The following is a 23,091-nucleotide window of genomic DNA, read 5'->3' as shown; positions in this document are numbered from 1 at the left end:
CTCCATGCTCTGCGCCGAACAGCACGGCCAGGTTAACGCCAACCGGTTGGTTACATACTGAGACTCTCAACACTGAACTTTTTATTTTTCTAAATGTAGCTGACAGATGCTTTAGGAGATATTTGGACAGTTACAGTAATATGCTAGAATTATGTCAGGGGGCTGCAAGTGGACTAAAGGAGATGGGTGGGTGTGTGGGTGTGTGTGTGGGTGTGTGTAAGAGGCTTTACTGCGCACAGGTTCAAGGTTGGACTCTGAAAAACAGCCACCTCTCTTCTTGCTCAGCACTGAAAGGAAATGTATTGATTAACTATCAAACGATTCGGATATGGTGATCGATAGGGCTTTGTGGGAAGACCTCAGAGGACTGTCAGTTTCCGCTAGGAAAAAAAAAAAGAAGTAAAAAACCCCCCATCCCCTCATGAATCCTTCACTGCCTCAACCACAAAAGAAATCTTTACCGCTCCTGTAAGGCCTCGAAGGCCTTGGCCCTAGCGGCAGATCCCAGGGCAGTAGCCGCGTCAGCCGGGATGGGTCGCTTCTCCAGGCCCCCCTGCTCCGACACCTCCTCTGCAGGCTGGCTCCGGCTCTGGCTCCGCCGCCATTGACCAACGGGGTGGTCGTTGGTGTCTGGCTCCCTGTGCCAATCAATCAGGAACCTTAGCCGTTCACCAAGCGCTGTTCGGACTTGGCCGAGTATCGAGCCTTCGCGTGCAGCCAGTCTCAGCATGGCCAAAGCGACAGAAGAAATGCAAGATCTGCTCAGCAGTCCCCTCCTAAAGCCACTGCACTTGTGGTCCTCGTAACCGAGACCAGTGGCAGAGCATGCCTTCATCTCCAGCTAAACCTCACTCTCATCTGTCTGACTGGGTGTAGCAGTCCTTACTGTACCAGATACTGTGCCTAGACGCAGCTGGTTAAAACGGGACTTTCTGCTAGCTGGCAGCGGTTGGACGACTGCTGTTGGTTATACAGTGAGACTGTCTCACTGTTAGCCATGAAAACAGAGGCCTCCTCCTTAGACTCCCTGTCACCTGTGACAAACTGCCATTTGTTTACTCTGGTTTTCTCCTTGTTCTGAGTAGTACGCGTTAGTAAGTGGTTCATCTTGGAAGTCAAGTGATGTTTTAACCTTGGTTCAGGGTAGTTCTGCAGGGAACTTACTGTACAAACCAGTGTTGATCCGTTGAGGTTTTTTTGCGCCGGAGGGATTGGTGCACCAGCAGTGGGACAAGTTTCCTGTGTTCAGGCCGTTTGTAAACAATCCGCCGTGTGCCACCTGGCTCTGAAATGCCACGTGTGTTCTCACTTTATCTGACCTTGTCCTCGGACACCCACAAACACTCTAGCACTCTCTCTTCCCCCCACACACTCCCTCTTCCTGACACGCTCACCCACACACACACTCCACCAGTCTCTCTTCCCCAGACGCGCACCCACACACACTCTAGCACTCTCTTCCCCCCACACACTCCCTCTTCCTGACACACTCACCCACACACTCCACCAGTCTCTCTTCCCCAGACGCTCACCCACACACTCTAGCACTCTCTTCCCCCACACACTCCCTCTTCCTGACACGCTCACCCACACACACACTCCACCAGTCTCTCTTCCCCAGACGCGCACCCACACACACTCTAGCACTCTCTCTTCCCCCCACACACTCCCTCTTCCTGACACACTCACCCACACACTCCACCAGTCTCTCTTCCCCAGACGTTCACCCACACACACTCTAGCACTCTCTCTCTTCCCCCCACACACTCCCTCTTCCTGACACACTCACCCACACACTCCACCAGTCTCCCTCTTCCCCAGACGCGCACCCACACACACTCTAGCACTCTCTCTTCCCCCCACACACTCCCTCTTCCTGACACACTCACCCACACACTCCACCAGTCTCCCTCTTCCCCAGACGCTCACCCACACACACTGTAGCACTCTCTCTCTTCCCCCCACACACTCCCTCTTCCTGACACACTCACCCACACTCCACCAGTCTCCCTCTTCCCCAGACGCGCACCCACACACACTCTAGCACTCTCTTCCCCCCACACACTCCCTCTTCCTGACACACTCACCCACACTCCACCAGTCTCCCTCTTCCCCAGACGCGCACCCACACACTCTAGCACTCTCTCTTCCCCCCACACACTCCCTCTTCCTGACACTCACCCACACACTCCACCAGTCTCTCTTCCCCAGACGCGCACCCACACACACTCTAGCACTCTCTCTTCCCCCCACACACTCCCTCTTCCTGACACTCACCCACACACTCCACCAGTCTCTCTTCCCCAGACGCACACCCACACACACTCTAGCACTCTCTTCCCCCCACACACTCCCTCTTCCTGACACGCTCACCCACACACTCCACCAGTCTCTCTTCCCCAGACGCGCACCCACACACACTCTAGCACTCTCTCTTCCCCCCACACACTCCCTCTTCCTGACACTCACCCACACACTCCACCAGTCTGTCTTCCCCAGACGCGCACCCACACACTCTAGCACTCTCTCTCTTCCCCCCACACACTCCCTCTTCCTGACACTCACCCACACACTCCACCAGTCTCTCTTCCCCAGACGCTCACCCACACACTCTAGCACTCTCTTCCCCCACACACTCCCTCTTCCTGACACGCTCACCCACACACACACTCCACCAGTCTCTCTTCCCCAGACGCGCACCCACACACACTCTAGCACTCTCTTCCCCCCACACACTCCCTCTTCCTGACACACTCACCCACACACTCCACCAGTCTCTCTTCCCCAGACGTTCACCCACACACACTCTAGCACTCTCTCTCTTCCCCCCACACACTCCCTCTTCCTGACACACTCACCCACACACTCCACCAGTCTCCCTCTTCCCCAGACGCGCACCCACACACACTCTAGCACTCTCTCTTCCCCCCACACACTCCCTCTTCCTGACACACTCACCCACACACTCCACCAGTCTCCCTCTTCCCCAGACGCTCACCCACACACACTGTAGCACTCTCTCTCTTCCCCCCACACACTCCCTCTTCCTGACACACTCACCCACACACTCCACCAGTCTCCCTCTTCCCCAGACGCGCACCCACACACACTCTAGCACTCTCTTCCCCCCACACACTCCCTCTTCCTGACACACTCACCCACACTCCACCAGTCTCCCTCTTCCCCAGACGCGCACCCACACACTCTAGCACTCTCTCTTCCCCCCACACACTCCCTCTTCCTGACACTCACCCACACACTCCACCAGTCTCTCTTCCCCAGACGCGCACCCACACACACTCTAGCACTCTCTCTTCCCCCCACACACTCCCTCTTCCTGACACTCACCCACACACTCCACCAGTCTCTCTTCCCCAGACGCGCACCCACACACACTCTAGCACTCTCTTCCCCCCACACACTCCTCTTCCTGACACGCTCACCCACACACTCCACCAGTCTCTCTTCCCCAGACGCGCACCCACACACACTCTAGCACTCTCTCTTCCCCCCACACACTCCCTCTTCCTGACACTCACCCACACACTCCACCAGTCTCTCTTCCCCAGACGCGCACCCACACACTCTAGCACTCTCTCTCTTCCCCCCACACACTCCCTCTTCCTGACACTCACCCACACACTCCACCAGTCTCTCTTCCCCAGACGCTCACCCACACACTCTAGCACTCTCTTCCCCCCACACACTCCCTCTTCCTGACACGCTCACCCACACACACACTCCACCAGTCTCTCTTCCCCAGACGCGCACCCACACACACTCTAGCACTCTCTTCCCCCACACACTCCCTCTTCCTGACACTCACCCACACACTCCACCAGTCTCTCTTCCCCAGACGCGCACCCACACACTCTAGCACTCTCTCTTCCCCCCACACACTCCCTCTTCCTGACACGCTCACCCACACACTCCACCAGTCTCTCTTCCCCAGACGCGCACCCACACACACTCTAGCACTCTCTCTTCCCCCCACACACTCCCTCTTCCTGACACTCACCCACACACTCCACCAGTCTCTCTTCCCCAGACGCGCACCCACACACTCTAGCACTCTCTCTCTTCCCCCCACACACTCCCTCTTCCTGACACTCACCCACACACTCCACCAGTCTCTCTTCCCCAGACGCTCACCCACACACTCTAGCACTCTCTTCCCCCACACACTCCCTCTTCCTGACACGCTCACCCACACACACACTCCACCAGTCTCTCTTCCCCAGACGCGCACCCACACACACTCTAGCACTCTCTTCCCCCCACACACTCCCTCTTCCTGACACGCTCACCCACACACTCCACCAGTCTCTCTTCCCCAGACGCTCACCCACACACTCTAGCACACTCCCTCTTCCTCACACGTTTTAGTGCTACCTCATGTTTACATGCCTCACATCATTAGCCAGCCTCCCTCAATATCAGACAAAAAACAAGCAGAGTTTCATCTCTCTCTCTCTCCCTCCTGAGCACATTCATTACACAGTGACATTTTTACTGCCTCTCCAGCCTCTATCCCAGCTCATCCCTGGAGAGAGGCAGAGAGAAACAGAAACAGGAAGAGAACAGGGAAGAGGAATTCACTGAGGCCAGCTCCACCCTGACACATACTGGATGTACAAATTAAGCAAATAAAGATTTATTTCATTTATTCATTTGAGAGATTACATTTATTCATCTCTCACTGGGCCACAGCGAGAACCACCAAACACACACACACACAGCTTTTATCAGAACATCTTGGCCATCTGGTGGGAGGCTGATGTCAGAACCCTGCCAGTCTCTGTACTGGTTCAAAATTGCATCACAATTTCCTTGTACAGTGGTGGGTGGGTGTGTGTGGGTGTGTGAATGAGAGACAACAGAGATAGGTCATGTGCATTCAGGGGGCATGAAACCTGAGTGCACATTACACAACACACGCACACACACAGAGAGAGTGTTTGGTCTTTAGTCAGTTCCTTTTCATGTTGCTTAACTTGAGGATATGGTGAAAAATGCACAAGCAGGCAATGAGTTGCATCTGAAACAGGTTACAGTTGCTGTTTTTCAAAAAAAGATGCTTCATCTGCATTCAGACATTACGGTGTGGAATTCCTCTGTCCATGCTCCTCTGTACCCTGGCCTGGGCCTGCCTCCCCGGCTGTCTGCGCTATCGATTCCACTGGCTGCCCAAGCACGAAAATGCAAGACAGCTCTGCCGTATGATTGGTTTCTGGATGTGTCAATTACTCTACTGGAGCGAATAATGCACGTGACAGGCAGTTTGTTTATGGAGCTGCTCCGGGTCATGGTCAGAGCGGCGCTAAACACACAGGCCCCTGCGCTGGGGCCTGCTCGCTGTCTGAGCGGCTCAGCCCTCTGAGTTGTGACCGACCGAAGCAATGCGATGGACAATCCCTGCCTTCCACTGTAAGGCTTTCCAGTTTTTCCTTCTTCTTCTTCCCCCTCTCGAGGCCTTTCTGAGACTTCTGCACCGAAGTGCCCATCAACAAGGCAAAGTTTAATTACCTGTGCTGTCAGTGATAAGAGCGCTGCTAGGAGGTGACTTCTAATATGACTGCAGAGTGCGTACATGACAGACTGAAGGAGGTCCCTGTGCACTGTAGGATCTGCTCACAACCAGGTCCAGCTATGCAAGGTCGTGGGTGTGGTGTGCTGGACTGGCTTCATTAAAACTACAGGACCTCCTGGATCACTGTTACCTTAAACCACATTTTCACGTTTTTATTTTTATTTATAATATATATATATATATATATATATATATATATATATATATATACACACACACACACACACACACACACACACACACACACACACACACACACACACTTTATTTTGCGGATGAAAATACATTTCAGACTGTATCCAATATTTCGACAGACTCAAGTGTGTGTGCGCATACTGATTTGCAGCACACCATGGACACTTCTGTACCATCTCCAGTCATGACATACTTTCAATAACAGAAGACTGTTGAAAACACTTTTTATGTGGACGTTCAACTAAGAAAAGAAATTGAACACGAGTTTACAGGAATTTCCTAGGAATTTGCACAAGCTAATTCTTAGGAAAAGCTACAACTGTAAAAGTTAGGATGTGGTGAGATTTGATGTTGGTATCTTTTCTCGTGACGTCACGCGCATGCGCCTGTAATCCAGTCGCTATTGTCTATGATAATTCCGACAGATTCTTTGTGAACGTTGACAGAGTACACAATCAACACAAGATGATACTGAAGAAAGCTATAATCAGTCTTTGTTCATCTCTCTCTCTCCAGGTCCTGTAACTCTGGAATGCGTCTGGCTTAGACTGACCCATGGCACCAAGACTGCCCCAAAGCACAACCTCTCCAAAGTCCAATCCCCTTATAAAACAGAGGAAGAAGAGGAAGAACACAGCAGGTGTAAAAAGACCAATCCTGGTGCCATTGTTCAGTCTCCAGTGCCGACCTGCCCCCTCCTTAAATCAACAGGTCTCCGCACGGGCTGCCGTCTCCAGGGGAAATGACCAACACCACCATATACAGGGGGAACGACACCAACATTCTCCAAACTAAAAGGACAATTATTTTAAAAAGAAAAAGAAAAAAAAAAGACGAGCTCAAAGAGAGAAATTCCAGCTGAAATTTCGTAAGACTGCGAGACTTTTTGCCCTCAGGCAGCATGGGCGCTCCTGTTGTCCTCAGAGTTGCTGCTTCATTGTAATTAGCATTAGCATAGCATTTTGTAAAAGATGAGCCTAGCTGCGATCTGGAGGCAGATAGGATTACGAATTATAATAATATTCAGAAACATAAGCTCATTAGTTCTGCACCCAATGTAATGTATAACATTGTACAGCATATCTAAACAGGCAGATTCTTAGGATGTTTCAGTGGTCATGTCTGTAAATAGAAAACTACAAACATACGTTTCCGCCACATCGTAATTTTGGTACAGCATTTATTTACTCATGTCAACCTATAGATTCAATGGACAATAACAACAACTCAATTCCAAAGGTTGTGGTGAACATTAGTGCAGAGTGCACCATGGAGATTCACCTTTAACACGGCATTTTCTTTCTCAGAGCATATTTACCAGAAAAGCCCCTACATGGAACACGTGGTGCTAGCCTACACTTGTTCGGAGAGCGGTGTACAGTATTCATGAGCCAGCTGGAATGGGTGCGCAGGTGGAACGCGAGAGGATGCCACGGCCCGGTAGTTCCTGGGAGGAGCGGTGCCAAACGCCGACTGCGCCCCCGTCTCTGCTCGGGCAGGCGCCGTGCTGGCTGTGGTACGCGACCACATCCGTGCAGAGCAGCAACCACCAGGATCCTCCATGTGGCTGGACTTGGCAGCTTTTTGTACAGTATCACACAGACTACTCTATTCCTTTTTGTTTCTCTCTCTCTCTCTCTCTCTCTCTCTCTCTTTCTAATCATTTTAAAAAAGAGAGAGAGAGAGAGAGAGTCCCCCCCCCCCCCCCCCCCCCCGCTGGTGGAACACTCCGTGATGGCCTGGGCGGGGTTGGGGGCGGTCACAGTGTCTGAGGGGCGGTGCTTCTCTCGCGGACCAGCTTCTCGCTTAGCTCCCACAGGTGGAGGGCGGCAGCAGCATCCTGGGCCTGCGCAGAGGGCACGCAGCGGAAGCAGTTGTTGAAGTACATCCCCCCGAGACCCTCCAGCTCCTCCGCCACCGCGCAGTACACCGTCGTGGCCGCGCCCTGTTGCTGCGGAAACACAAGGCAACAGCAAGCGTGATGTCAGAACACATATCTCAACAAAAACAGGGGGGAGCAAGAACACACCGGAACAACAAAGGGGACGCACGCAGGACAGTTTTCCAGAGACGTCGGCATTGGTCCCTGGACCGCCACAACATCAACAGAACATTCTAGAACAATAGCAGGCTAAGAGGGAGACTTCCGGCCTCCCATAATGTCTGGGGTTGGAGAATAAGACCGTTGAAGCGGACGGCTAGCCACCGCAGCGGAGACCGGACTCACAATCCAAGGACAACGGCTGTGAGTGTGTACATACAGACTTCCTAACTTCACTGTACCCACAACACATGGCCGTGAGAACCTGCATGCTGTCCTGTAGATGACTGACAAACCCTAGCCCACACGAAGCTCCTCTAAGGTTGGATAATGGCGAGGAATTCTGTAAAGGCGTTTTAAGGTTTGTGGCTGTCCACGTCCTTCGGGGTCGGGTGGCTGACGGAAGAAGCAAGACATGACGATAACAAAAATGAATCCTACTACACACTCGCTGTTTTCTTCTTTACGCCCAAGCAGGAAAGTCGGGATAAGTGAGGGGATTTGGCAGGCTTTACTGGCAGGTTACACACACACACACACACACACACGCACACATACACACAGTACAGATGTGTACACTGTACATAAGAGGAGCTTTGTGCTTTGAGGTAACGTCTGGCGCAGTCCGGAGAAAACTGGCCAACTGTCCATGCATCATGTAGCAGAGGATTTCTATACATTACTCAGTTAAAGACTTGTACTGCTGAAAAAGGCATCTCTGAACACACACACACACACACACACACACACAGCACTGACAGGTAAAATGAAACAAAACAATATTTAAAAAACAAAAACAAAACACCACCACCAAGTCTATGCTGCAGTACACCCTGATGCTTCTGTAACACAAACTCAATCCTTAAACGCTTCTGTAACATACAAGATGGGTCCTTCTGTAACGCGTCTGTAACACACAAACCCCACTCAGAGTCGCTGCTGTGTGGTACTGTGGGAAGTGTCTGAGACCAGCCTTTATCTTGGGTTTTCATTTATTCTCCTTGTAACTCGTTCACGTCCCTATGCAAGTGATTCTCCTATATGTAATCTCATAAATATCTCCTTTAGCCATTTTAGGTGCACAACAAGGATACATGCAAGGCTGCTATGTGTGCGAGGGTGACAAGTTCTCTGAAGGGTAACGATACCAGTGCCACTGTAACTTTTTAGTTTTAAGATGTTAAATGGCAGCAAAACAGTAAGTAGTCGACAAATTAAGACAAATTCGATGTTGTTATGACATTTTCTGTTAAATGTTTTCCTGAATAACTTGTACTCAATGCACGTTTGGACTAGACATGACAGATGTGTAGGAGTGGAGTCTGACTTCAGATCAGTCCTTTACATCTCACCCCTCTCCTTTTAAGACAGATGCAAGCGTGGAGTCTGACTTCAGATCAGTCCTCTAGATCTCCTCTTCTTTATGACAGCCAGTCTGCTTTCCGCTAGCCCAGACGTCATTGACAATGTTGACCACTCTTAAGCATGTATACAAAAACTGCTTCCACGGGCTGTAGTGGACTAATTACATGGGAGAGTCTGACCGGACCACAGGTCTGGACTGGGGGGGGGGGGGGGGGGGGGGGACTCCAAGCAGATGCCGCGCTCAGACACCCCCCCCCCCCCACCCCCCGACTCTTCACGGCGTCCCCTCGATGAGGAGAGCCGGCACTGTCGCTTCACAGGCAGCTCCGGCAGGAAATTGACTTCTATAGGAGACACATGAAATGGGCCTGTTCTTTATCTTCACATGGCGCTGGGTGCCGGGTGCAGCCCAGGCTTCTGAAAAGCCCGCGCCAGCTCTGCTCGGCAGTCGGCTGGCAGGCATTGAGAGGAATGCCGTCTGATGCCCGGCTCTTTAAACGCCAGCTTGTGTGTTCGCTCGCACACATGTGCACGCATACCCATACACCACACACACACACACACACACACACACGTAGTACAAAGACTCAGCCTCATTTAAGCGGACAAAATCAACAGCTGTAGCCCGAGCTGGTGAAGCCTGTGACAGAGTACTCGTTAGACACACACACACACACACACACACACACACACACACACACACACACACACACACACACACACACACACACTCAACATTTAGCTCAGGAGGAGGGAATGAAGTTTGCTCACCAAATTTCTGGCTACGGCACTGGCTTTCTTCCTGCAAGCTGTGTGTGTGTGTGTGTGTGTGTGTGTGTGTGTGTGTGTGCACACGCGTGCATGTCTATCCAAATACCTTTTGAAGTACGCAGATGTCGCACGTTCCTTTGGTTAGTGCGTCAATAAACATGACATCAAAAGGAAGCATCTTTCTGAGTCTTCCCTGCTTTGGGAGTGATAAGTTAATACACATTTGAAGGTGGAAATATGAAAGGACACAAATGTCACTCAATCTTTGCTAGCACATCCAGGCACATTACTCAAAGTGCAGAGCTGGGCCTGACAGCACTTCCTCATCTAGTAATTACATTTAATAACGTGATATGCAGAAGGTGCTGCCTTCTTTCAACTTAAGTTCGAAAAGCTGGAAGAAAAGGAGTAAAACAGGCTCCGGTCTGAAAGTTAGCATCTTACAGCAAAGTCTGGGGACAGTTTTATTTACTCAACGCTGGACTAAAGCCTGAGAATCATTAATGAGCTGACAGAAGTCCAGGGAGACGGATGGGCCAATGGCAGGGCTGAATGCAGGCCGTGGGAGTTCCCATCCATCCGGGCGCGTCCCGCTGCGCCCCGTCATCTCGTGTGGCTGTCTCCATCGCCTCTTCTTCAGTCACCCTTCCTCCTCTGTCCCCGTGCGGCCAAATATTTACACGGTGCGCAGACGAGGCCACTTCATCAAGCTCTTTAGCGCACGTGCGGCCTGCCCGGAAAATCTTGTTTTGGATTAAAGGAAGCGGGCGCAAGTAATAAGAGAGCGTCGTACCGTTCCACGGGGCCATTTGTCAGCGTGTAGGAAGGGCTCAGAGGAAGTTAATAAACCACCCCTTCATGCCTCTCTTCTTCACACCACACATTGGTTCCCGGGTGGGGGGAGGGGGTTTGTAGTTTCAGCCTGGCCTCAGCCAGCTCTGCGCATCTGTGCAGGCGTCTTTAGGCTTTACCGAGAAGCAGAAATAAGCAGGAAAACTGCAGCCACGGCGGCTCACGGCTAAAGCACTGCTTGCCACACTGTTCCCGGCGCTTGGCTGGCCATCTCCAGCACGGCTTGGAAAGCAGAAGACGTTAAAGGCCGACGGGCCGAGCCTCACACCACAGTCTGATGGAGAATCGCTCATCTGGGCTTTAGCTTAGTTCAGGAACTCTGTGTTCCTATCTGTGCCTCTCAAATTCCCCTCAACATCCGAATCTTTCGAATCAGCAGCATCCGAATCCCCCCCCCCCCCCCCCCAAAAAAAAAAAAAAAAAATTTTTTGTAAGAGTCCTAGGTCTGTGTGAAGCCGTGTGTGAGGTGAGGCTCCACTGTCAGGCGGAATGAGGGGAGTGCTATCTCACTGCTCAGCCTCACACCCACTTGACCTTGGTGACCCCTCTGGGGCGATAAGCTTTATGAGACATCGCATTAACATGCAGAGCCACCGCTGGTGCCATTTATCACACGCAGCCCTGTTTAGCAAAGAGAGGGAGGGAGAGAGAGAGGGAGGGAGAGAGAGAGGGAGGGAGAGAGAGAGCGAGGGAGAGAGAGAGGGAGGGAGAGATGGTGGCGGAGGGTGGTTTTCAAGTGCTCGGTGTACATTTGTGTAAAAAGTTGAAAACGTAGATGTTTTTGCTGTCGTTTTATCTGTGTGTGCTCATGGCAAGCATCTGTTACGATAAAGAGGGTTATTTTATTTGTCTTTAAATCTGATCACATAAGGAAACGCATTTCGGTAACGCAGCAATACCGATAACAAACCAAAGCCAGTCAACAGAAGATCAAACACAAACTCGGAAGTAAAAGCGAAACAGACAGACAGAAGCAGAAGGAGAGAGACCTCTCTTCAAATCTCACACTTAAGCTTTAAGCTCTCGCAATAAACCTGCCTGCGATTGTTTCTGAGGGTCTGCTCAAGTCTTCCAGTACTGGGCTTTATTTTTATTTTTTTTAAATATATACATTTGTTCTAAACCTCATGTGAAAATATCAAAAAAAATTAGCAGCTTGAGTTTGCAATAAATATGGGTGTGTTTCATTTGTTTTTTAAAGACTTTTGCGGGTGACAGAATTGGTTCTGAGAACTCTGGCACCATAAATGATATTTTCTATTCTTCACGTACTTTGATGGATCGTGATAAGCCACCTCGAAGCCCCAGAAGGCAAAAGCACTAACCTCCCTGTCTGTATGTACTGTACATAATGTAAGTTACCCATCATGCCCATGAGCAGCACGGCTCGTGCCGGGGTGGGGGCAGATCGTAGTCCGGACGGAAGTGGGGGCAGACTGATCCCCACTGTCACGCGCTGTCCTGACTGCTCGTGTAAGAAGGTTGTGTTCGGTTACCATCATCTCTGCATGCGGTGGGGGGTGGAGAGGTGGTGGTTTGTGAAACCTCTCGAACAGTCACCATCCAGGAACGGTAGACGCCCACCCCTCACGGACACGTCTTCATCACTGTAAATATGCGTACATACCACGGAGCTATGCATGCTGGCACTGGAGCAGTTAGTTCAGGTACTTTTATAATCAAGGTCTCATGTGGCATGTGCTAAAAAAATAAAATAAAAAAAAATAAAAAAAATAAAATAAAATTGATCTGTCAAATAATTATCAGTTCATGAAAAAAAAAAAAGATGTGGAAATGTAATATTTTGGTTTGTTTTTTAGCTACTGTAAGTGGTGGATTCATGCCCATCGTGTTGCATTCTTGTAAACTCGTGGAACATTTGTAAAAGGTCAAGGGTTGAGGCAAACCCTGGTGGAGACCAAGGCCAGTGGGTCCAGTGAGGCCGGCAGCACCTCTGGCATGTGCTACGACGAAAAAACACTAAATATGACAAAATAAAACACGTTTGAAGAAGAGGAAAATTTCTACATAACACGAGAAATATTTGTGGGCTTTTTTTTTGACAGGTTTGGCCAGATCAGCAATTCCTGCATTGTGCGTGCGCGTTATTAACAACACTTGCTAACATGTTGCTGTATTCGCTTCTAAGTGCCAGACTCAAACACGGGAGGATGGAAATTGTTTTGATTTTATAAGAAGCACTTAAGGCTAAAGATAAGAAGAAGAAAAACACACATACATTTGCTGAAAAGCCAATAGTAAGCATTTACCTTTTAGTTTCAGTCCATAGCACCATGCAGTCATGCAATGGCTTGCTTTACGAAAAGCCTGAAGTATTATAATTTGCCTCAGCCCTGTGCATTGAAGTGTACATTTTTATTAAGATGAAAGACAATTCTATGAAGGAGAGGTTGTATCATGTGAAGACAGAGGGACTGTTTTTTAGGAATGTTTATTTTTCATTCATGATAATCATGATAGTTGGAGGTGTCTGATTTTTAATCTGTGCTAAAGATATTTTAAATTTAATAAATAATCATTGTAACAAGACGTTGTGTGTTGTGTTTCTCCCCATTCTCACACTGTGGCTCATTTGATGCTCTGTGTGTGTGTGTGTGCGAGTCATAGCTTAGACTCGAGACCTTCTCCCTGCTCACGCATTCGTTTGCCAGTAACACTCACAGAAGTGCCAGCTGTGCCAGCTGTGCCAGCGTCCCCGGGGCCCCTCTGTGTGCTGCGTCATCCCTTCCACTCGACCCGAGGGCTCAGCGCTCTGTAAACCTGACCCTGTGCACCTCCGGGAGCCAGTAAGCTGCCTACCATCACCACAAACACGTACAGGGCCCTGAGATCGAGCTCGGGGGAACGAGGAACTACAATACCTCTCTGAGCTGGTTTTCCGGAGAGAGATTACGCCTAGTTCCGGACTTCCTAGGATTACTCGATGAAGAACGCCAGCTAGCTGAGCAGGAGCCAACGTCTAGGTTACACTCGGAAGAGAAAACCACCAGTGCAGAATCGCAGCTTCTCCGTTTGTACGAAAACCATTCCAGTTCACTTCTAATTATGTTTTTGACCATGTGTGGTAGATAACGTTTCCTGCAGACCTGGCGATGTTAGAGTTAACCCTTATAGCCTGTCCACGGTTTTTCTACCTAAGCACCCCTCAGCCCTGTCTGCCGTTACCATGGCGCACAATGAGTCGGAATGAACAGCCCTGGACGCATCTCCTGTCCTCGATGTCGCTCCACTTATTTTTTGTTTACCTTAGCAGCGGGTGCCGGCGTTCTGTGCGAGGCGACAGCCCATCTGAGCGTGCTCCAGGCAGCCGGGAGAGGGACGCTCGGTAAAGGGTAAACACCCCTCTGCCCATTCTGTCTGCCCAATGAACCGCCAGCGATGGGATTTACACCACAAAACACACGCAAACGCACGCACGCACGCACGCATGCTGCCCTTCAGTGGCCCTCAGCCAACAAAACACACGAGTAATGGCTCTTTTGGAGTGCGGGGGGCCGGGTGGGGGGAGGCGCAAGCTCTCGTAAGGAACGCGGCAGCGTACACAAGCTGGCAGAACAAACCCGGGAGAACGGCACCTCCGCCTCCACCGCTCCGGCCAAAAGGCAGACAGAGCAAGGGCTCACGAACAGTTACTCCCGCCGTTTGCTCCTCATTCAAGTCGAAGGCCAAGAACAGATTTACTCTCCTTTGCTCCGGTCGCTGAAAGGAAGGAAAAACCCGAAGGCCTCTTCCACAGGCGGCCGCGTGACTGCCTGTTTTTCTGTTTGAAGGCGCCGGCGACTGGGTAAACAGAGGAAGAGTGAAGTGCTGCTACCGCACTGTCCCCTCTGTCTGTCTCTCTCTCTCTCTCTCTCTCTCTCTCTCCACCCCCCTGCGTGAACCTGGGATGATCAATGCGTGTGGAGGCTGCTGTTAAAACGAAACTCTGTGATTACACTCTCGGATTCCTTTGTCAGGGCCATAAGGTAGCAGGACCTCGCCCCACCACATGCATTAAATCCTATTAGAACAGCCTTCATTACGGCACCGGGCCGTGTGTAATGGGAAAAGGGAAGGCGCTCTCGCTCTCCCCAGAGCCTCGTTCACCTGAGGTGCGAGTGCGCGCCCGGCCCATTCCCACAATGCCATTCTCACTTTCTCAAGGGGGAGTAATAACGGCCGTGTTCAAGAGGTGCTCGGCGCAGAGAAGCCGTGCAGATCCTGATTCCCTCGGGACTAGGACTGTACACAGAGACACACACACACGCACACACACACACACACACACCTCACCTCCCCCGGGACTAGGACCGTACACGGAGACACACACGTATCTCACCTCTCTCGGGACTAGGACCGTACACGGAGACACCCACACACCTCACCTCTCTCGGGACTAGGACCGTACACGGAGACACACGCACACACACACACACACACACACACACACACACACACACGCACACACACCCTTCACCTCTCTCGGCCACCACTGACGTCCGCATATGGCTTCCTTCATTTAACCTTCAACAAAAACAGCTGCAGTAACAACTGCAACTGCTATAAATAACAATAAGAAGAAAAAATGTATCGTCTTTATTTTTCAAAATATATATTGCCATAAAAAGCTTTATTGCTTTAAAAGCTTATTGTGGGAAGGACCCAAAATATTCTAAGTCATTTTGTGTATTTTCATTTGACCAACTGACACTATATATGAAGTCATAGCTGAGAATGACGGGGTTGGGGTAAGGAGAGAGGGAGGGAGAGAAGGAGGGAGGGAGAGAGAGAGTAGGAGAGAGAGAAACAAGAGAAAGGTAATGAACGAGTAAAAGAAATAAGCAGAAGGCTTTAGACAGACACTATAGCTGTAAAAGTTAATTACACACAGAGAGGGAGGGAGGGAGGGAGAGAGAGAGGTGGAGAGAGAGAGTAGGAGAAAGAGAGTGGGAGAGTGGGAGAGAGAGGGAGAGAGAGTGGAAGAAAGAGAGAGAGGGAGAGAGAGAGAGAGAGGGAGGAAGAGAGAGTGGTCTTGCTCATCTCTGGTTCTTAGTCCCAAAGAGACAGAAACATGGCGCAACTTGAATGGAAAAAGGCAGAAGATGCACAAGTCAGAGCAGACAAGGACATGAACAGTGTTCAGCTGCAATCATTTATCAGTCATGAGCTCCCTCTCTCACACACACACACACACACACACACACACACACACACACACACACACACACACACGCGCGCGCACACACGCGCACACACACACGCGCAGACGCACACACACACACACGCGCGCACGCACACACACGCGCACACACTCTGTCTGATAAGATCAAGTGTGGGTCAGTACCAAGTGCCACACTTTTGAGTGGGAGGGACTAACAGAAGAAGGGACTAAGATGGTGAGAAGAATCAAAGGGGAGGGGTGAATGTAGGTGTGTGTGCTCGTGGGGGTGGGGGTAAGTGTTAGGACATGAGGCACCCAGGGGGAAAACGACCCAACTCCGAAGGACTTGTGCAGTCACTGTGAAACTATCTCATTTTTATCTTCCGAAAGGACTTCCGAGGTGATCCGAAGAACGTAATTATTTTCACCTAATAAAAGCAACATATGCTAAGACAATAAAAGCCCTTATTGGACATCTATTCATTAAAAAGTGGTTGTAAAAAGAGGAGAATTCTTGCATGGGGATGAGATTTAAAAGGGCTTTTCTGAATGTGAAAATCGGCTTAGAGCTCTTTTTAACGTGGTGGGAGCGGCCCGTGTTCTAATATAAAGGGGGTTGAATAAAACATGAGAGGGGTGTGGGTTATTAGGCATGCGCTCCTCCGCACTCAAAGATCTCTGAAGGAGGAAAAAACGCACAGCTATTTAACCCTCCTTATTCAGTTCTGCTCTCCGTAATGACGGTGGGCCGCCAGAATAAAGGAGAGAGAGAGAGAGAGAGAGAGAGAGAGAGGGAGGGAGAGGGTGATGGGGTTGGCGCTCGCTGCAGGACTCTGGGTTCAGCAAAGACGCCCACTTAGAGCTGCAACGGCCCCCACTAACAGCTCTCACACCAAGGGGGCCGGGCCAATACCGAGGGTTCTGTGGTCATACACAAGCGTGCTGGGGTAACACAGAGAGTGCTGGGGTAATACAGAGAGCACCGAGGTAATACAGAGGGAGCTGGGGTAATACAGAGGGAGCCGGCGTAATACAACGTGAGCAGGGGTAATACAGAGTAAGCTGGGGTAATACAGAGAGAGCTGGGGTAATACAGAGAGAGCTGGGGTAATACAGAGAGCGCCGAGGTAATACAGAGGGAGCTGGGGTAATACAGGGGGAGCTGGGGTAATACAGAGGGAGCTGGGGTAATACAACGTGAGCAGGGGTAATACAGAGAGAGCTGGGGTAATACAGAGTGTCAATGGAGTATTACCATTATGGCTGGAGTGTCAATATGTTCATACGGCAGCTCAGAGCACTAGTCTAGCTAAACCTATCCCAGCCCAGCCCTGCTGGGTTAACCGGCCTATCCCAGCCCAGCCCTGCTGGGTTAACCGGCCTATCCCAGCCCAGCTCTGCTGGGTTAATCAGCCTATCCCAGGCCACCAACTGCTATAATAATAGGGCCACAGACAGGTGTGAGCTTGTCCATAGTGCCTGCCACTCTAATTGGTCTCAAAAGGCTCCCTATCTTGGGAAACTACACTGGCTATCCTGAAGAATTCCTTCACTCACACAAACTCCAGAATCTCTCATTAGTGTACCTCATGTGGTGTCTTCCATAATAAAGCCATTATCACTCCAAGCTGAGAGCAAAAAGTCTGTCAAAGGCTGTATACACAGGTATACACACACACGCACGCACGCACGCACACAAACACACACACAGACACACACACACACGCAACGCACGCACGCACATGGACATGCACACAAACAGGCACTCACGCACACACGCACGCTACGCACGCACAGACACACACACACACACACACAAACACACACACCACACGCACGCACGCACGCACAATGCACACAAACAGGCACTCACACACACACACGCACGCACACAGGACACACACACACACACACACACACACATTGTACTGTCCACTTGACTAATACTTTTACTGTTATTGCTAAAATGTACATTTTAAATGTCTCTGCATAGACTACAAAAAATGAATTTGTATCCAATTTCTAAAACATTCGTTACTGGCTGTTTTTCTAATATGTCAAGAAGTGCATATACGTGTTTATCAGTTTGTTATCAGTGCCAAACACAATCTAATCAGCATTAATCAGAAAAGAACTACTGTTTGATCTCAAATGTGAAGGCTCCCTCTGACACACACATAATAAAACATAAATTACTGCCAATTTCTGTAATAAAACATCATTATGTTTAGTAATGTTGTAAAGCATACGTTACAGCCTGCCTAGCCAAACAGTGTGCTTTTAAAAGATGCATCGTTGCCGTCTCAACCCAAAATGAAGGTCCACCTGGTGACACTGTTATTATAAATGTAACGTTTACAGTGATGCATTATGTATTTGAGCTCAATCCTACACTGAGCAAACAACAGAGTTTAATACGCAATTAAGGCAGAACAGAGGCACACGTGAGCACCAAGGCAGCCACGTTTCTCCGAGATTGTTACTGATAACTCAGATAACCCCAGGAGCTCATCCTCTACTACTGTCTTTTTAACACCTCCCTGTCAGCCACCCACAGGGACCCTCATTAAACGGGAGGCTTTTTCATTACTTTTCAAGAAGAAAATAATTAATATTCCAGCATTCAACATTTGGTTAACGGTGTGCTGGATCCAATAATCCACCGTCCACGGAAAGCTCTAAATGCTTTTAGTAAAATTAATTAGGATCCGGCTTTCTTTTTTCAAACGAATATTTGACTGTAATTTACGTTTAAAACGCAGTAAACAACTAGAACTCGGGATCCTTTCCAGAACCACGCAACACAGATGCTTCTGTTGTGAGCACCTACAGTGCGATTTTCAGGCTACACGTTCCTGAAAAAGAGCAAGTGGTGGGAAATCAGTTTACTCCGACAAATCGAATTAGGAAATATTTCAGTTTAGGTCATAGTACACAAATAGCTTTGGTAAAAGTTGTAAGTGATCTCACACAGTACTGATCAAATGGAAGCAGATGGACCGTAGTGGTGTGTTTGATATGGTATATCAAAAAACAACAGTAATCGTAATAGTGCGGGGACTGTCCTGGGCCCACGCGTCTTCCTTATATACTCTGCCACTTGGCTATCACCGTCTGTGAACAGGTCAACTTCAAACGAAATGCAGCTCTACATCTTGACTGCACTTGGTGAAGTTAGTGCTATTAAGCGACTGCATGAACGATGAACACTACATTCATAATAAAGAATACGCCACGAGACTGGTCACACAGTTTTGAGAAAAACAAGATCCTCCGATTGAGTAAAACAGTAGGCCATTCTGCCCTTTTTGCTTGGTCTTTTCTCCCCTCTCTCTCCCTCCGTCTGTCCCCACTCGTTCCACGGTGGTGGAGGTCGCTGGTGGACTCTGCCTTAAATAAAAAAGTAGCGCTGCACCATTAAGCGCGAATAGTAATGATATTAATTTGCCAAGACTGTGTCATTTTCACAGGAGAGCAACTAGCAGAAAACATTATGAAAATGTCGGAGAGGACTGGTAATTGAGTTGATTAGTGTGACCTTGCTGGAAAAGGTAATAGTGGGGAGAGTGAATGAAGCGTGGGGCCTGAGTTATGACCCCTAGCACATTCTCTCTCTCTCTCTCTCTCTCTCTCTCTCTCCCTCTCTCCCTCACCCCCCCTGCTACGAGGAGCACTGCTCGCTATTTGTTGCGGGGTGACCGGTAGCGGGGCGCGCCGGCTCTGACAGAGTGATCCGGCGTGACTAGCCGAGCTTGTCGTGCTACTTAGCACTTTTTTTTGCCCTGGAAGAGTAATGAGGGGGCTAGCGGTAGGACCGAGCAGTCTGCAGAGAGCGGCGCCCCGGTGCCGGCTGGACCCATTCTGGAAGAAAAAGGCTTTGCATTTAGAGTAGAGCGCGGGCTCCGGCATGGCCACCGCTGAACCAAGAGAGAGAAGCCCGGAGGCAAAATGTTATATAGAATTTCCTCAACCTTTTATTTATCATTCGTATTAAAAACGCAGCCACAGCCGTGTGAATTAAATGGACTTTACTTCCCCTGGACACACACCCACGTCCACACACACCCACCCGTGAGTTTTTCTCGCGCTCGCTGCTCACACAGACAGCGATGTGTTGTGTCGCTGCGGTTCGTCTGTGGACTATACCTTGTGTTGGGTATGAGGTATACGTGCTGGTGTCCGGCTTCCTCCTCCATTACATAAACCAGCAGCTGCAGCGATCTAGCATTACCTCACACATTACCTCACACACACACACACACATCCAAGTGCAGACAGCCTTCCATGGTAATACCCGTCCCGAGTGCATTAATAAAGGCACAGTTTGTTTGAGAATAAGATTCATGCAATATGATTTTACAGATTACAACTCAAAACAATGAGACTGGGTTGCCAGGGAGGGGACTGGTGAGACTGGGTTGCTGGGTGTGTGTGTGTGTGGGGGGGGGGGGGATGGGGGGGTCAGTGGAACGAAAGGAAGCACCGTGCAGTGAAGGTCCACTGAGCTCCGTCGACATGTTAAACAGCTGTAGCCTGGTGAACACACTCGATACACCTCCCTTTCATGGGAATTAGACTCCGAGAAAGGGGAGAGGGAGGTTCATAAACATGACGGCCACGTGCATCAACGCCCGAATTCAATGAGCCACGGACCCGTCGCCTCCTCGGACAGAGAGACGGATCCACGCACGGGCCTGGCCTCAATTACACACCTCCGCGGTTTCCTGGCTATGGCGGCATGTCCCGAACGAACCACGTCAGTGTGTGGAGCCAGTCGGAGCTCCTGCACGGCACTTAACGCCACACTGTCATCCGCAGGTGAAGCTGCAACAGTGTTTACACGGACGCGGGACAAGCGAGACAGGAAACGTGTGCGGGCTTGTGCATTATCCAGCTGTCATGACAAAGCCCTGTCCATGCCCGTGTATGCACACTAGCACAAAAGCGCAGTGTTTTCTTCCCGCGGGCAGGTTTTCAGGCACACACACGTTCACGCGTGCGCCCCACCTCCACAACTGTCTGCACTAGCGACAGGGGCCGGGCACTGCTTTGTCCTTATCTGCTCCTGCCGGCCTGCTGACCTGAGCCGACAAGCCTGGTCAACTCCCCCCGCCGCGCGCACACACGCGCGCACGCACGCACACACACACACACACACACCCGCCGTGCAGCATATATTACTGCTGACGCTCAACATTTAATTATGCTGCTGTCAGCCACTGCCCCTCCACTCCTCAAATTCATTTTAATAAACTTTCCCTCTCTTCTGCCGTTTTTCTCTCTCTCTGAAGGTTACTGCTAGGTGGATCACCTTCAGTGTCAGCTCGCTCGCTCACAAACACACCCGAGCGCTCAGACATACATGTACGCAAAACACATTAAAAACGCATACACGTGCGCGCGCGCACGCACGCACGCGCGCACGCACACACACACAGAGAGAGAGAAGCTTTCACGGTAGCTACTCCTGCCTCACTTCTATTCTACATGCAGCAGCTTTAGGAATACTAACAGTATTTATGTGTAATGTAACATAAGTGTTTCCTCTTTAAACACCTTATCATGTGCCTCTGTGTGCGCACCACTACGTGTGCACCACTACACAGACTGCAATCCACGCTCATTCAGATCAGGTGTGTAGATCCCTGAATTAAGGGGTCATTGATCACAGGCACCTCCTCCCCGGCGCGGACACCCTCTAGCAGAAGTACAGAAACTGCTGCACGCTTAGCAGTCAGTTTCCTGGTTGATATCACAGTCTATTAAAAGGCACAAAAGTAAGAACATTTATTATTCATGATTCAAGATCATGAAAAAAATACATGAACCTTGAGGCAGAAGAATCGCAGTTGGATGAGACTCTGTGTGTGTGTGTGTGTGTGTGTGTGTGTGTGCGTGTGTGCGCGTGTGTGTGTGCGCGGCTGAGCATGTACCCGTCACCAGCCTAAGCAAACTCTCAAACATGGCAGAATTGCACAATAGGCTATATCTGACAACACAGTGCTCTTCTGATGTGTGCAGGTGTTTCTGAGACAAGCTCTGTGTGAAGTCTCTCTCCACCACCACGAGCCTGCCGCTCTGCTACCCGAGGAGGCAGGTGGAGGCTACGGGGGAACACACCTGATGGAGGCAGGTGGAGGCTACGGGGGAACACACCTGAGGCAGGTGGAGGCTACGGGGGAACACACCTGATGGAGGCAGGTGGAGGCTACGGGGGAACACACCTGAGGGAGGTGGAGGCTACGGGGGAACACATCTGATGGAGGCAGGTGGAGGCTACGGGGGAACACACCTGAGGGAGGCGGAGGCTACGGGGGAACACACCTGATGGAGGCAGGTGGAGGCTACGGGGGAACACACCTTAGGGAGGCAGGTGGAGGCTACGGGGGAACACATCTGATGGAGGCAGGTGGAGGCTACGGGGGAACACACCTTAGGGAGGCAGGTGGAGGCTACGGGGGAACACACCTTAGGGAGGCAGGTGGAGGCTACGGGGGAACACATCTGATGGAGGCAGGTGGAGGCTACGGGGGAACACACCTGAGGGAGGCGGAGGCTACGGGGGAACACACCTGATGGAGGCAGGTGGAGGCTACGGGGGAACACACCTTAGGGAGGCAGGTGGAGGCTACGGGGGAACACATCTGATGGAGGCAGGTGGAGGCTACGGGGGAACACACCTTAGGGAGGCAGGTGGAGGCTACGGGGGAACACACCTTAGGGAGGCAGGTGGAGGCTACGGGGGAACACATCTGATGGAGGCAGGTGGAGGCTACGGGGGAACACACCTTAGGGAGGCAGGTGGAGGCTACGGGGGAACACACCTTAGGGAGGCAGGTGGAGGCTACGGGGGAACACATCTGATGGAGGCAGGTGGAGGCTACGGGGGAACACACCTGAGGGAGGCAGGCGGAGGCTTCATGGGAACACACCTGAGGGAGGTGGACAAGCTCCGCAGAGCTCACCACGAGCAGCTGCCTGGGGAACGTGGGCTGTGGAAAACCAGCGACCACAGTAAACCACCACAGTAAACCACCACAGTAAACCATTAATGTGCTCAATTTCATTGGCGTCCGATGGTGAGGAAACGTCTACGCAGGCATTTGGCATTGAGAC

General features: G+C 50.7%; 2 protein-coding genes across 3 annotated transcripts in view; one reads left to right on the top strand and one right to left on the bottom strand.

Annotated features, from left to right (window-relative positions):
- The window catches only part of mafb (v-maf avian musculoaponeurotic fibrosarcoma oncogene homolog b (paralog b)), a 65,134-nt gene extending 57,657 nt beyond the window's left edge, over nucleotides 1-7,477 (top strand). The window contains exon 3 of the mRNA XM_027001038.2: nucleotides 6,302-7,477. The gene's annotated coding sequence lies outside the window, so the exon portion shown is untranslated. The remainder of the gene's footprint in view (nucleotides 1-6,301) is intronic.
- Nucleotides 7,477-23,091, bottom strand: part of wwox (WW domain containing oxidoreductase) — a 136,207-nt gene continuing 120,592 nt past the window's right edge. Inside the window, exon 10 of one of the 2 annotated variants that reach the window (XM_035536297.1) lies at nucleotides 7,477-7,736. In XM_035536297.1, coding sequence (XP_035392190.1) covers nucleotides 7,545-7,736 — 192 coding nt within the window. In that variant the 3' untranslated portion in view covers nucleotides 7,477-7,544. The remainder of the gene's footprint in view (nucleotides 7,737-23,091) is intronic. The other variant, XM_035536300.1, reaches the window with a different exon arrangement.

This window comes from Electrophorus electricus, chromosome 2 (genome assembly GCF_013358815.1).
Source record: "Electrophorus electricus isolate fEleEle1 chromosome 2, fEleEle1.pri, whole genome shotgun sequence".
In the NCBI taxonomy this organism is placed as follows: Eukaryota; Metazoa; Chordata; class Actinopteri; order Gymnotiformes; family Gymnotidae; genus Electrophorus; species Electrophorus electricus.
This window is presented reverse-complemented; position numbering and strand designations above follow the sequence as displayed.